The sequence below is a fragment of the Notamacropus eugenii genome, chromosome 3 (genome assembly GCF_028372415.1).
Source record: "Notamacropus eugenii isolate mMacEug1 chromosome 3, mMacEug1.pri_v2, whole genome shotgun sequence".
NCBI lineage: Eukaryota > Metazoa > Chordata > Mammalia > Diprotodontia > Macropodidae > Notamacropus > Notamacropus eugenii.
Window position 1 is genome coordinate 224,015,933 of NC_092874.1, and position 14,578 is coordinate 224,030,510.

At 38.6% G+C, this 14,578-nt stretch overlaps 1 protein-coding gene across 1 annotated transcript in view; it reads left to right on the forward strand.

The window, feature by feature from the left end:
* The window catches only part of SCN8A (sodium voltage-gated channel alpha subunit 8), a 203,889-nt gene that overhangs the window by 64,398 nt on the left and 124,913 nt on the right, over positions 1-14,578 (forward strand). The window contains exon 2 of the mRNA XM_072654715.1: positions 6,994-7,327. Within this exon, the coding sequence (XP_072510816.1) occupies positions 7,052-7,327 (276 nt within the window). The 5' untranslated portion in view covers positions 6,994-7,051. The remainder of the gene's footprint in view (positions 1-6,993; positions 7,328-14,578) is intronic.

A 14,578-nucleotide genomic window follows, 5' to 3' on the forward strand; every position in this document is an offset into this window, starting at 1 on the left:
ATGAAAAGATGACTTAGGAGGTTGTGTGAAACTGTATGTAATCACAACTGGTCTGTCTGAATCTCATATGTGACTCATCATTCAGGCATAATGCTGCAAAGTACACACACATTGTCTCTGAGCATCCATCCTCCTCTATACTCAGTCTGAGTCTCTGACATAGGTTGACAGATGGTGTACTTAGATTTGGAGTCACAAGGCATGGAGCCAAGTTCAAATTTATCCATTTAATGACTTTGTAGCTTTGAGCAAGTTGTTGAATTCTGCCTCAGTTTCCTTGTAATGTCAAATGAGAATGACAATATTTGCACTACCTACCTCACAGGGTTGCTTAAATGTGATAATAAATTAATGCATGTAAAGTTCTTTGTAGGGAAGCTGCATGGCACCGTGGATAAAATGTTGGGCCTAGAGTCAGGAAGACCTGAGTTTAAATCTGGCCTGGGCAGCTCACTTAACCCTGTGCTCCTCAGTTTCCTCATCTGTAAAATGAGCTGGAGAAGGAAATGGCAAACCAACCACTACAAAATCTTTGCCAAGAAAACCCCAAGTGGGGTCATGAGGAGTCAGACACAACTGAAACAACTGAACAAAGTTCCTTGTACCCATAAAGTAGCATACAAATCCCCCAGCTGCTCGGCATTTCAGTCTTCCCCCTGTCCCCTCCATTTACCTGATATTTATAGTGTATGTATTTTGAATATATTTATTTATGTACAAGGGTAACCTCTTTCTGCCTCAATTTCTTCATCTGTGAAATGGAGAATAATAATAGCAGCCACCTCCCAGAGTAGTTGTGAAGATAAAATGAAATAATATTTGTAAACCTTAAATTGCTGTGTAAATACTAGCTACCATTATCGCGGTGGTGGTGATGGTGGTCGTTATCATGTACAAAGAAGTTCCTTAGCATAGTGGAGAGAGAACAGGTCTCAAAGCCAAGAAGACCCAGGTTCAACTCCCACCCTCTCTTGTTGATGATGGTAGTGGTCCTTTGTTTTTGAAGAGGACCAGTGACATCAAGGGGGATATCTTGACCTGGACATGAATTGGATTGAAGTGAGGCAGAATTGTGTAGTCCTGAGTCAGGAGTCTTGTTGTTCTCCTCGTGACATTCCATATATTTGCTGCTTTTGTTTCCTATATCTGAAATTCACTCAGGAAATCAGAAAATTACAAGGTTAAAAGGGACCTCAAAAGCCAGGTATGATAGTTATAAAAGCTTTTTGCACAGTGTCTGGCGCATAGTAGGTGCTTAAAAAATGTTTATTCCCTTCCCCTGTAAAGAAGAAGCCCCTCTGTCATATGTGTGACTAGTATGAACCCAGGCTTTGCCTGAAGATTTCCCACATCTCTTATGTGCTGGCTGTATGACCTTGTACAAAACACAACTTCTCAGCTGGGCAGTTCTCTAAAACTATATCTGTGAAAGAGAACATGCCAACCAAGTTAGAAGTCTTCCAACTCCCAACCCAAGAATTCCCTACTTGAGTGAAATCACAGGTCTAGTCTGTGTACATATTGTGACAGAATTATAAACTCCTTGGAGGCAAGGACTATGTCAGTTTTGTCTTTGTATCCCCAGTTGGCTCATAGTAGGCATTTAACAGATTCTTGTTGGTTGGTTGATAAATGTGAGCTAATAGTATCTATTGGCTTCTCTACAGGAAACTCAAGAATTGGTTGTGTATGAGAGGATTACCCTTTGGATAATCTCCTTAGAAGATGATTGAAATTTGACAGGTCTATTTGAGTTCCTAATATCTTTTTAGTATTTTTCCTCAGCTCTTTAATCATTTGTGTCTCTTGAATCTGTTGAAGGGAAGCTGCCATAAACTCAGTGTTCTAGAAAGATCTCCTTGTTCTAGAAACTCTGCTCCATAGACAAACTTCATAATATCAGATTTAAAAAAACTAAAAAGGTACCAGAAAAATTTCCTCAAACACATGAAAACTCATTACAAAAAAAAAAAAAGTAAACACAAACACAGCACCACAGGTTCCTTTCTAGTGAGCTGCAAATAAAAGCTTCTTTCATTCATTCATTCATCACATATTTATTCAGAACCTACTCTATGAAGAACATTGTACTAGGGCTCAGCGCTCCCTCACTCAAAGTCAAGTGCAAGTTGTGTCATTATTTCTCTGATGGTATAGTCTTCTTCAGCAATGAAAGACGAACACATACACAACCCACTAAGGGCTAGAGGAGAGACAAAGATTAAATGAGACATAGCTCCTTTTAGGGATGTAAACATAAAAAACTAGAATGTGTCCTTAAGTGAGAGAGGTACAAGGTACATCAAGACATCTAAGATGACTGTGGGGGAAGTCACTTAATCTCTTTGTGCCTCGGTTTCCCCATCTTTAAAATGAAGGAGTTGGTCTACATCTCCAAGGCCTATTCTAACTATGTCTGAGAAGGGAAAGATCATTAATGCCTCTGTGTGTGCGTGTGTGTGTATATGTACGTGTGTGTGTGTGTGTGTGTGTGTGTGTGTGTGTGTGTGTGTTGGAGGTCAGGGATGGCTTCATCAAGGAGGTGACATCTGAGCTTTAAAGGGTGAGTAGATTTTCACCAGGCAGAAGTTGTGGGGAGTGGGGAAAGGGGAAATCCTCAGACTTTATCACTTAGTGTTCTTGCTTGTGCTCATACATACTCACTAAATTTAATTTTGGAGAGACTGAGTATTGGTTTGCCCAGGATCATAGATCTTAAACTGGAAGGAATCCCAGAAGTCTTCTGGTTCAGCCTTTTTGTTTGCAGATTAAAAGGCTGAGACCAGGGAGATCAATGACTTGTCCAAGGTGACACAGGTAGTAAAGCTAGGATTTGATCTCAGGTTCTGTCATTCCAAGTTCGGTTCTTTCTTTTGTGCCATTTTGATATTTATTCATTTTCGTAAGTAATTTAGAATCATTGGGTATACACAATCATATATTTGAGTGGAGACTGGGCTTTTCAAAGTTTTAGTATTCTATCATATACTTCTATCATATTCTGTCATACTTTGCTTTTTAGATGTTTTAAGTTCTTGTTGGTTTTTTCTTTAAGTTCTTGTTGGGGCCTCCATTGAGGATTGTGCTGGAAGATCACTGCCAGTTACTATCTGTGTGACCTTGGAGAAGTCATTCCTCCCCCCCCCCCCCCATCCCCTACCCCCCTGCCTCAGGTTCTTCATCTGCAAAAGGAAGGGATTGGACTAAATGACCTCTGAGGGCCGTTCTAGTTCAAACTGATTCAATTGAGGTGTGTTCTAACTTGATAAAAGTGTCAAGGCATAGCATCTTGTCACTTTAAGTGTGCTAGAGTAACCTGATTGATTGGCTCAGTGAATTCATACTGTTATATAATAATGTGGCTACAATGACATCTTTCCTCAGGTGGAAGACTTAAACAAGAAAGCAGTTATTTTTTTATACCTATATTTCTTGAACCTTTTTATGTGACATGTCCTAAGGGGTTTATTTCCCTTTTTTGAAGCTGAAACTTGGAAAGTAACAATTCAGGATTGAATGAATCAACTGTGTGTCAGTATTGGATGAATTTAATGAATGACTGGCTATGAAGTCTTCTGCATGCTTCCTATGTGGAGTATCTTTTGGGGAAATGGAATCCCAGAAAAGGATGATGGCTTGCTCACAGAAGTCCTGCAAACCTGACCATTCTCCACTTTCTGCATCATTTTATGTGTGCCCTCAGAATTTAGAATGGACATAATCTTATGAGCTGGAAACTTTTATCTTTTCTATGTAATTTTGAGCAAAGAGTTAGTTGATTAAAGGAGTTAGTGACTAGCTAGATCTGTGATTTCATTAGCAGAGGGACCTTCCCTCTAGCCACGCAAGTTAGCATGCTTTCTACAGCTTAAAGTATTAGAAAGCTGTTGTTGTGGTCTCAGGGTGCTGGGAACCCTGAAATGTAAGGGTATAGAGGAAGTGTCTGCCTCAAAAGAATTGGGCCACTCAAGCCTTTTTTTAGTCCAAGACAAAGTTTATCGTGTTGTTTATTGTGTCGCCAATAGAAGTGGGCGGGAATCTGTGCTATTTGTGACACCAATACAAGCGGACCAGATTTTAAGAATCTGAGCAATTTAGAGGGGGAAAGATGGACACTTTTATACAGAAAGACTGTGGGAAGATGTGGATGGGATGTAGGAGTGGCAAGTAGCCTGGGGTGGATCAAGTGCTTCCCATGAGGGCCACAGGGAAGGGCAGTTAAAAGGATTATTGACTGAGATGGGCCAGGTGCCTCAGGTGAATGCCAAAGATCTGGGTTCAGGGGCTTTGGGGTTCAGGGGCTTTGGGGTTGAGGTCCCAAAGACATGTACTTTTCCTTGTAGGAGTTCATCATTAGCACCCCATCGCTGCCTTAGAGGTTATGTGATTTGGCCAGTGTGTTTCAGAGGTAGGTCTTAAACCCGGATTTTCCTGCTTTTCAGCCAGTTCTCTATCCACTGAGGCCATGCTCCTCTCAAAAAAGAAAAATAGTAATTCAAGAAACCCTAATTCCTTGACTCCTTTGGTGATTTTTCTTTTTGTTTTTTTCTCCTTTTATATACATTATTATATACTCAATTTATGTTAAAGTATTATCTTTTTTTCTTTCATTTTTTCCCCTTTTATTTGCACCTCAGAAAGTTCATTTATTCTATTCCATTTGACTTAGATGAAATTTACACGTCTTTTGATCTGCTGGAGAAAGGAGGTTGTTTGCTGTTAGCTTTCTGTCGCTAACTTTGTACGCAAAATTGAGATGGACCTAATGTTGGTGTGCTAGATTTAACCCTGTTAAGTGGTTGGTGGATATAGTGCCTGGAATGTGTGGCAAACTCTGAGACACTTTATGAGATGCACAGATAAGTGAGTAATTGATTTTGAAGGAAATTTAAGTCCTTCAACTAGAATTTTCTTATTTCTTTTAGTGGGTAATTAAAATTTTATCAAGCTCTAGTCACTTCTAACCAGTTCTCTCATTGTACTATGACTTAAAAGGGAATAAGGGGAGGGAAAAAAAGGGAATGAGAGCACCTACTATGTGCCAAGCACTGCTAAGTACTTTTTTTTTTTAACCACACAACCCTGAGAGGTAAGGACTATTGTTATCCTCATTTTACAGATGAAGAAACTGAAACAGATGAAGTGACTTACCTAGTGAGTGTCTAAGGCTGATTTGAACTCAGGTCTTCTTCACTGCAGGCCCAAAGTTCCATCTACTGGGCCCCAAATTACTTCGAAAAGAGAAAATTTGATTTTGTCTCTAACTCATAAGAATTTCATTTAGTCCCCTCAGACTGAGCCCTCCCTTGGAACAAAAGCAAAATAGTTAAGCAGATCTGGTACAATCATAAGGTAACGTCTGCTAACCTGTACAACACTGTGTCCGTCCCTCACCTCTCTGCCGTCAGGGAGGAGAACTTCATTGTCTTTTCTCTAGTTCCTTCATAGCTTTTCAGTCACTTGAAATTGAAATTCTTTTGTTAGTGGTCTTTACATTTATATTATTCAGTCATTGTGTATATTGTCCTCTTGGTCCTGATTTTTTTCACTCTGTTCATTGAAGTCTTCCCATATTTCTCCAAATCCTTCATGATCTTCCATTCTTACTGCATAATAACATTCTATTACATTAATATAACAACGCATTTCTAACCTTTCCTCAATTAAATTCTCAAGCCCTTTACTACTACAGAAAGTGCTATGTTTTTTTGTCTGTATTGGGCCTTTCTTTGCATCTTTGATTTTGTTGAGGTATATGCCAAGTAATGGGATTGTTGGGTCAAAGGGAGTGGGCAGTTTATAGTGATGTTTCTTGCATGTTTCCAAAGCATATTCCAGAATGGTTAAACTATTTCCTAGCTACACCCACAGTAGGAATCAATATGACTGTTTTCTCACACTCCTCCCCCAACATTATCTGTGCCTATTTGTCAGCTCTGACAAATTTGTTATACATGTATAGCCCAAAGTTGTCTTAGTTTTCTCTTCTTTATTATCTTTTAATATTGTTACTAATAATTTATTATGATTAATTATTTATTATTAATTTGGACTGTACTTTCAATGTGATCATTTATAATTTGCAATTATTTTGAAAATTGTTCATAGCCTTTGACCTTTTATCTACCAGAGATCAACTCTTGTTATCATTTATGTTGATTTATTTTTCTTAATTGATCATCCTTAAAGGACAGTTACATAAGTGCTATAGTTCTGAACATTGATATTACGGTTGTTTAAAAGCTTTGAAGGATTGATCAAGTTCATAGATCAAAAGGAAAGGTTCAGAGGCATCGTGTGTGTTGAGTCAAGCATAAGTTTATCATGTATTCCTTCCATCTTGTTTTGGTGTGTATAAGACAGGTCTTCTTGCTTAGGGGTGCTTGCCTAGAGCCCTGTACGCAGGAATTGCTCATCTTGTATACATCCATCTTAGATAAATTCAACAGTAGTTATGTTCCAAATAGGCAAATTTCTTCTTCCCTTTTTGGTTCACCATTTGTTAAGAAAACCGAAAATAATAATGCATCTTCATCATATGGATGCCTGGGGACCATGTCAAGAGTGGGACTGACCCAACATTTCACAACCAATAAGTATAGAATTTTAGAAATAAAGCCCAAAGTTAGTACAGTTATCCCCTCCACATTGCCACTTTCCCCACTATGATTTCAGTATATCACAGGTTGGCATAAGAAATTAAATGGAATTTTGGGGGAGTTTTGCAGAAGCCACAGGCAACACGTAAAGACCAGTACATGACATAAAAAAGTTTAGATACTCAGAAATGTGTAAAATATATGTATGGTATTGTGAAGCTATTCCCAATGATTGCCACAAGTTAATGGAAGAGAAAAGTAACTGTCAGTGGGACATAAGACTACTCTCAGGTTGCAAAGGGTATGGATGTAAGTTGAGAATAAGATGGTTTTGTTTGGCCTCCTTTTGATTCAATGATTGATTAATGTTGTCTGTCTCCCTGTTTCTTTCCAGAGTTGACCTGTCCTGAATGCAATATAACTAACGAACAAAGCTGCTGCAGGATGAGAAGATGGCAGCTCGGCTGCTTGCACCACCAGGCCCTGATAGTTTCAAGCCTTTCACTCCTGAGTCCCTGGCTAACATTGAGAAGCGAATTGCTGAGGACAAGATCAAGAAGCCACCAAAGCAGGATGGCAGCCACCGGGATGATGACGAGGACAGCAAGCCCAAGCCAAACAGTGACTTGGAGGCAGGAAAGAGTTTGCCTTTCATCTATGGGGATATCCCACAAGGCCTTGTTGCTGTACCACTGGAGGACTTTGACCCATACTATTTGACACAGAAAGTGAGTTGGAGGAAGAGAAGCCTTGGACACCCATTTCTGGGTTGGAGGCAGGATTAACAGGTGTATGGGAATGGGAATAGGAAGGCATCTTAACCTCTTTGCCACAGGTTGAAAAAGATGGGAAAATGTTTTCTTTCTCCTGCTTCTCATGTATATGATAGATGCTTGGCAAACAATAAGAAAAGGGAAATCATGATTACAGTCATCATGTCTTTCTTAAGAATAGTTCATGCCAAACTAATCTGATTTTCTTTTTTGATAAAATTGCTAAACTAGTAGATGAGAGAAATGAAAGTTCATCAGTGTTTTAGCAAAGCTTTTGGTAAAGTATATCACATTATTCTTGTGGAGAAAGATGACGTGTGGACTAGATGATAAACCTAATTAGATGGATTCAGAATGGGTTAGATAGCTGTAGTAGTTGTTAGTGGGTCATTGTCAGCAGGGCAGGAGGTCTCCAGTAGAGTACCCCAGGGATCTGAGTTTGCTTGATGTATTAAATAACACCCCTGTGCTATTTAATATTTGTTTATCAATGACTTGAGTAAAAAAATAGATGGCACACTTATCAGAATTTCAGATAGCATAAATTTGGGAGGGACAGGTTAGAGCATTGAGTGGGATCAGTTAAAGTAAAATTCAATAGGAATAAATGTAAAGTCCTACTCTTCGGTTTAAGAAATCAATTTCATAAATATAAGAGGGGGGAGGTATAATTCTAGAAAAGATCTGGAAGTTTTAGTAGGCACTGGAGAGGAAGGTACTTAATCAGATTGTTTTAAATGCACTATAAAAGCTCTCTATATAAAGGAACCCTGGAGCAAAATGTTGGGTTGCATTGGGAAACGTAGTTTCCAGGAATAGGGAAGTGCTAGTTTTACTGTATTCTGCCCTCATCACATCTATCTGGAGTATTGTGTTTAATTTTGGTTACCCCAGTATAAGAAGAATATTGATCATTTGGAAAATATCCAGAGGAGGGCAACTTATATGATCAAAATCCTTGAGTCCGTGTCATAGGAATTAACTGAAGAAGGCAGACATGTTTGGCCTGGAGAAGAGGAGGCTCAGGATGTGAGAGCAGGTCTTTGAAAGGCTGGCCTCTGGAAGAGGGACTTGACATGATCTCTTTTGGATGGAGAGTGCAGAACCAGGAAAGATGTCACCAGAGGCTTGAGCTCAGGACGTTCTTCCCAATGGTTACAATTATCCAGAAGTAGACAGGCTGCCTTGGGAGGCAGCTGGCTCGCTCTCCTTGGAGGGCCTCAAATAGGGATTAAATTTCTAATTCTCCAGTAGCCATTGAGGTCCCTTCCAACTCCTAGATTCTTTGATTCTCAGTTTTTAAAAACTTAATTTTGAATTTGGGTTATGACTATGGAAAATGCCTTTGAGCTTTCCTTCTGTGTTCTTGGATAAAGTAGGTGGTCATGGGGCAAAAAAGTTCCTGGACGGTAAATGTGAAGATTTTCAAAATGATAACTTTTATCAGATGGCTCTTTCTGCCTGACATTCATTTAGAATGTCTGTTTGTCTCATTCACTCTCTCTTATCTCTTGGCTGTTTCTTCTCTTTCTCTTTCTCTTCCTGTCCTCACTTCCCTCTTTTTCTCTCCTCTCCTTTTCTCTCTTCTCTTCTCCTCACCTCACTTCCTCTCTCTCTCTCTCTCTCTCTCTCTCTCTCTCTCTCTCTCTCTCTCCCTCTCTCTCTTCCCCTCTTTCCATCTCTGTCTCTATCTCTATTTTTTAGTTTTCAGGGGTTATAAAATCCTGATTCAGGTAAACTTGACCTGTTTGAGTTTTTAAGATGAGAACTAAGTTTTAGCAGTAGGATAACACATCAGACTTTTTGAATGATGGTCTTCTGAATGGAAAATGTAATATCACCTGCCTCCAATGTCATTGTGAGGATCAAATGAGATAATATTTGTAAAAAACACTTAGCACAGTATCTGGCTTGCAGTAGGTGCTATATAAGTGCTTATTCTCTTTCCTTCCACTCACTTCTGAAATCCTTGCTCATACATGAAAACATATATTAAAAATACTAATAGCTTTGTGCACCCTTTCACTGGGTAGTTGAAATTCTCTGTGAATCTTAACCACTTCAGTAAGATGATCAAAGAAAGTAATATTAAAATTCTGTGGATTTAAAAGCTAATAATAATAAGATTAACAACTCCTACCATAGTAACAATAGCCACAACCATAGCTAGCATTTCCATAGTGCTCTAAGGTTTGCCAAGCATGTTACAAATATTATTTCATTTTATCTTTTTCACAATAACCCTGGGAGATGGCACTGTTATACACTCTCTCCGTTATACAGATGAGAAAACTGAGGCATAAAGCGATGATGGGACTTCTCTAGGTCCTCACAGCTCATCAGTGTCTGAAGTGGGATTGAATGCAGTACTTCTTGACTCCCAAATCCAGTGCTCTCAAGACCGTCCCCTGAAGGTCTCATTTCAACTCAGCCCATAGACTTCTGCCTGTCCCTTTCCTGTTTCCTAAGCCTAGTAACCGGTATCTATATCCTTTCGATCACAGGCATAAGTGTGATATGCAAATAATCCAAATTTCAAACAGATAAAATTGAGAGCAATTTCATAATTCACAGTATCAGTAGAGTCATTCCAAATTTCCTCGAAGTAAGGAACTTCTCTAGTGTAATTAAAATATTTTTGTTTACAGTTTCCACTCCGGTGTCTCTTTATGTCTGAGTCCTTGCAAGCCCCCCGAACCTCGGAGGGTTCAAGTACGGTTCAGCAAGTGGACTGAACATCTGTTGTTCAAAGGCCAGCCTCTCTGTTAGGAGAAGCTCATCACTGGACTGGCTGTCAGGTGCTACATTCCAGCCATATCATCTCATTAAGACAATTTGCTGGGGTGGTAAAAGGTGGCCATCACAGTTGAGAGGACGAGGTAGACATATCATAGATCTTTCAAGTATTGGGGTGCTGGTTGACAGTATTTTAATTTGCAGTAGGGGCTCTTAACCCAGGGTCCATGGATCACCAAAGAGTCTATGGATAATTTTCAGGAGGCTATGACCTTAGATGAGGGGCAAAGGCCATCTTCAGTCTTCACTAACCATTTCTCACTTCCTTTGTGATCCTATATGCATTTAAAACATTGTTCTGAGAAGAAGCCCTTTCTTACACTGCCAAAGGGCTCCGTTATACACAAAAGGTTAGGAATGCCTGATTTGCAGCTTTTTAGGGGAAAAACTTTTATTCCATAAAAGTAAAGGATACTTGTATATATTTATAGGTATATTTATATATAGTATGTATATACTTATATGTATGTATTTAATATATACAGTACTTAATTATCTTACACACATTTTACTTCACCTATCTTTTCCTTGGTCCCCTTTTCTTCTCTCCTTCTCCTCAGTTTTTCCCCTTCAGCTCTTGTGTTATTTCTTTTATAACTTGTCAGGAGAATGCACAGTCAAGAAAATAGAACTGCTCTCTGATTTTTGTTCCTGAATAACCTCTGCAATTTGTTAGGTCTCAGTACTTTTTTCTCTGAAAAAAGAAAGTGGAAGAATCTTAAGTATTCAACAAAATGATTTGAGCATAGCCTGAGAATATTATTGCTAGGAGAACGGTATTCAAGTAATCTGCAGAAACGTGGGCTCTCAATCAGAGCTGTGTAATAGTCTTGGATCCCAGAACTGTGAATTTAGAACTGGAAAGAACAGTAGAGGTTATCTAGCCCAATCCTCTTATTTTGCAGATAAGGAAACTGGAGTCTAGAGAATTTAAGTAACTTTCTCAAGGTCACACAAGTGAAAAATTTTTATTAGGTAAAGTGAAGTATACTTGTGTGTAGATGTATATGTGGGTATATCTCTTCTTTCCCTCATCCCCAATTCTATTCTCCTTTCCTGCTTCCCAAACCTAAGTCTTCTGATTCCAAATCTAGTACTTTTTCTGCTATACTAATGAGGTTGAAATTTGCACAGAGTGTGATAAAACCTATTTTTCTTTTTCTAGGCATAATCGACATAAACTTGTCATAAGATTTTCTCCCCCAGTTGCAAAACTTAGGACTGTCCGTCTTCCTCTGGAACATTCAACAGTTATTTGAGACAAAATTCAATGAAAGATTTGTCAGTTTTCTGCCACCCGGAAATTTAATTATGAGTAACTGATTTGTCTGTACATAGAAACAAATCTTTACAAGAACCCTGATGCTGGTGGTGATTGTAGATTGTAGACTGAAAAAAACATTTGGTTTGAGGTATTTTCCACTGCATTGAACTGACCAATCCATTGCCTAGGTAGATGCCACATTAATGTTTATTTATGGTAGGAAAAGAAAAGAGTTCACTTTGATGTGAATTGTTCACTACCTTTGTGTGCACGGATTACTCTTCTCTAAAGGGTAATTACATTTCCCTTGCCAGTAAAAGAAGAAAAAAGCAACACCCCGGCAATAATCTGGTCACATTGACCAATTTTCTAGTACTAGCATCTCTACTCTCCCATATCTCTCAGTAAGCCAAAAAGCTGCAGAGAGGTGACATACGTTGTCTTTTCTACCAGTCCCATGACAGTCACTTTTGGCCCAAAAGGGAATGGAGGAGAGGAATAACAATGTCTCTGTCCACCTCAAGCGCATATTGGATGTTGACTATTGACTCTCAGCCTCAGTTTCCTTGCATGTAAAATGAGGAGGCTGAACTAGACGGTCTCTAAAGTCTCTTCTGGTTCTAAATTGAAGATCCCATGATTGCTTGAAAACTCTTTGCCTTTCTCTGTAATCTTGATTCATTTTCCTTAGCTGTTCATGTTGCTAGGCCTTGTTTGCCTCTGAGCCCACAATCAAAGGAGAGAATTGTTGGAAATGGGATACATTCCTTTTTGGTTTATGTTATGTGAAATGTGATTTATCCAATAAACAATGATGAGGTAGAGGCATCATGGGAAGTACAAAGATAAATAACAGTCTTGTCCTTTTTCTCCCCCTCTCCTTCTCCAACTCAAGGAGCCAGTGATCAGCCAAGTTGGGAAGATACGTCAGATTGTAAGAAGTGAAGACACTTTGTTAAGTAGTGAATAGTAAGAATGGGTGTAGAATAAAGCCTCTTTCAAATGTTTGGCAGTGGAAGGAAGAGAGAATGGCAGGAAATTTTATTTTAGGATGGGAAGACTTGAGCATGTTTATACATTGAGAAGAAGAAACTAATAAAGAGGGTGACATTAAAGATGGGAGAGCAAGAGGGAAGAAATTATTGTTGGAGCAGGGTTCTTGGAGGCAAGGGATATAGGATTAAGAAAACAATGGAATGGTTTTCCTAGGAAGGAGAAGATCTACTTCTCCTGTGACAAGAGGACAAAAGAGGAGATGATGGAGAAATTTTGAAGTGTGAAGGAGGGCAAATGACACATATCCACTGGCCTCCAACTTAGTGTAAAATAGAGAGTGAAACCTCCTGATGAGTGAGGAAAGTACAGTTGGGGTTAGGACTTGTGGAAAAGGTCTGGAATCGTTACTGGGGAAAATGTAACAGAATTATAAAAAAGATGAAAAGAAAGTGAGAGTTATTGCAGTGAAGGCCCAACTGAATCTGATAACATTAATTTGCAGGGAATACAATCAACAGATTTTCTCAACATTCCCCCCAATGCTTGAATGTGTTCTCTTTCTTTTTCTCTTCACTGATTTGACTGCCTCCTACCTTCCATCTTTCTGGTCTCTCTCCCTCTAAAGCTAGGCTATGTATTGTGTGAGTTTGGCATCCTAAAATTTCATATTGATTGTAGTGTGATCCCTCATTTCTCCTTTGGCATGTAGATATGCAGGTTAATTGCTAAATGAGATGGCGGTCTGGACACTGACAATTGGGCATTGGAGACCCAGGTAGCCTTGGTATCTGCTTGCTTTGTTTTCTTTTGACCCATTGACTTTCTCGCTACTTGGATCAATATGTAGGAAAGAGTTTCAAGTAAGAATTAGCATTTAACTCCTTACAAAATGCAAATTTTCCAAAGGTAGAAGCTATTATTATTGAATATTGTTACCTTGTGTACTTTCAAAAGAGTTTGATATAGCTTTTTAAGTGATAAGATGAACTTAATATGAGATAGGATGGAACTGGATGATTTAGAAAGCAGTTGAATAGAGTCCATCTTAAGAAGGTGAGTAGATGTTCCCAGTCACCTGAGATACATTACTACATTACATTACTGCATTAGAGCACTAAATTTGGTTGTGTCTCCTGTGAGCCAAAGCAAAAAGGGGAATAGAGTTTTCATTTTCTCCCAAAAGGAAGTTAATTTTCTATAGGAACTATTTCCTGTAACTAAATTTAAGTAGGAATATATTGTATTAGCACTAAATAAAGAGCACTAGAGGTGAAATCTTCAACTATGGTTTTGCTAAAGAGTAAAAATATCCTTCAGATAGAAGGTTTTTCTATTGTCCATTCCATAAAGGCTGCGTGTATAACTTAAAAATGAAAAAAATCAGTAAAGGCATTTAGAAAACCATGGATTCAACAGTTAAAGTGTTTATTGGACTAACTCTATGAAACTACTAGATTTATTAAACAAGCCTTTGGCCTTGGATCACAGAAAATTCATGATTTACCTAGAAACAAATTTTGTTGTTGGTTAAAGTGCAAGTCAGATATTTTAAATGCTAGAAGACATAAAAGGGAACAGTAAAATCAGTGCCACACTGATTGAAGAATTTTGAGCTTGAAAAAAATTTAGGACAAGCATCATCATTCCTCAAATGTCTGATTGTGATATGGAGATGAACCATAATTCTCAGAGGTTATACCAAAAGACAAGAACCAGCAGGTTCTACAAACTGCAAAAGCTTTGAATATGGACCCAAGGATGGACTTGCAAGTCTGTTTCTGTGGACCAGTCTGGCTAAATACAAAAGGGCTCATGACTAGATTGGCTGCAAGGGATAGAGTTTTTGGCTATAACAATTAACAAAAACCACATTTTAAGTAAAGAGAATTTGCAGTCTGCCCTGGTGGACAGATTTGTGTCAAGAAAATTAAGGATCCTTAAAGGGTTGGAGACATAACTTTGGTATGACCTTTGTGGAATTTTAAGAACTGCTTCCTGATGACTTTGTGGACTGAGTTAACTGCAACACATACCAAATGGCTGAATAAATTGGCCTTTTGGATGAGATTGTTTGAACATACAAATATGGGTGAATGCTTACCGAATACAAAAACTAATTTTAGTATAATTGAAGTTGAGTAGCTTTTTTT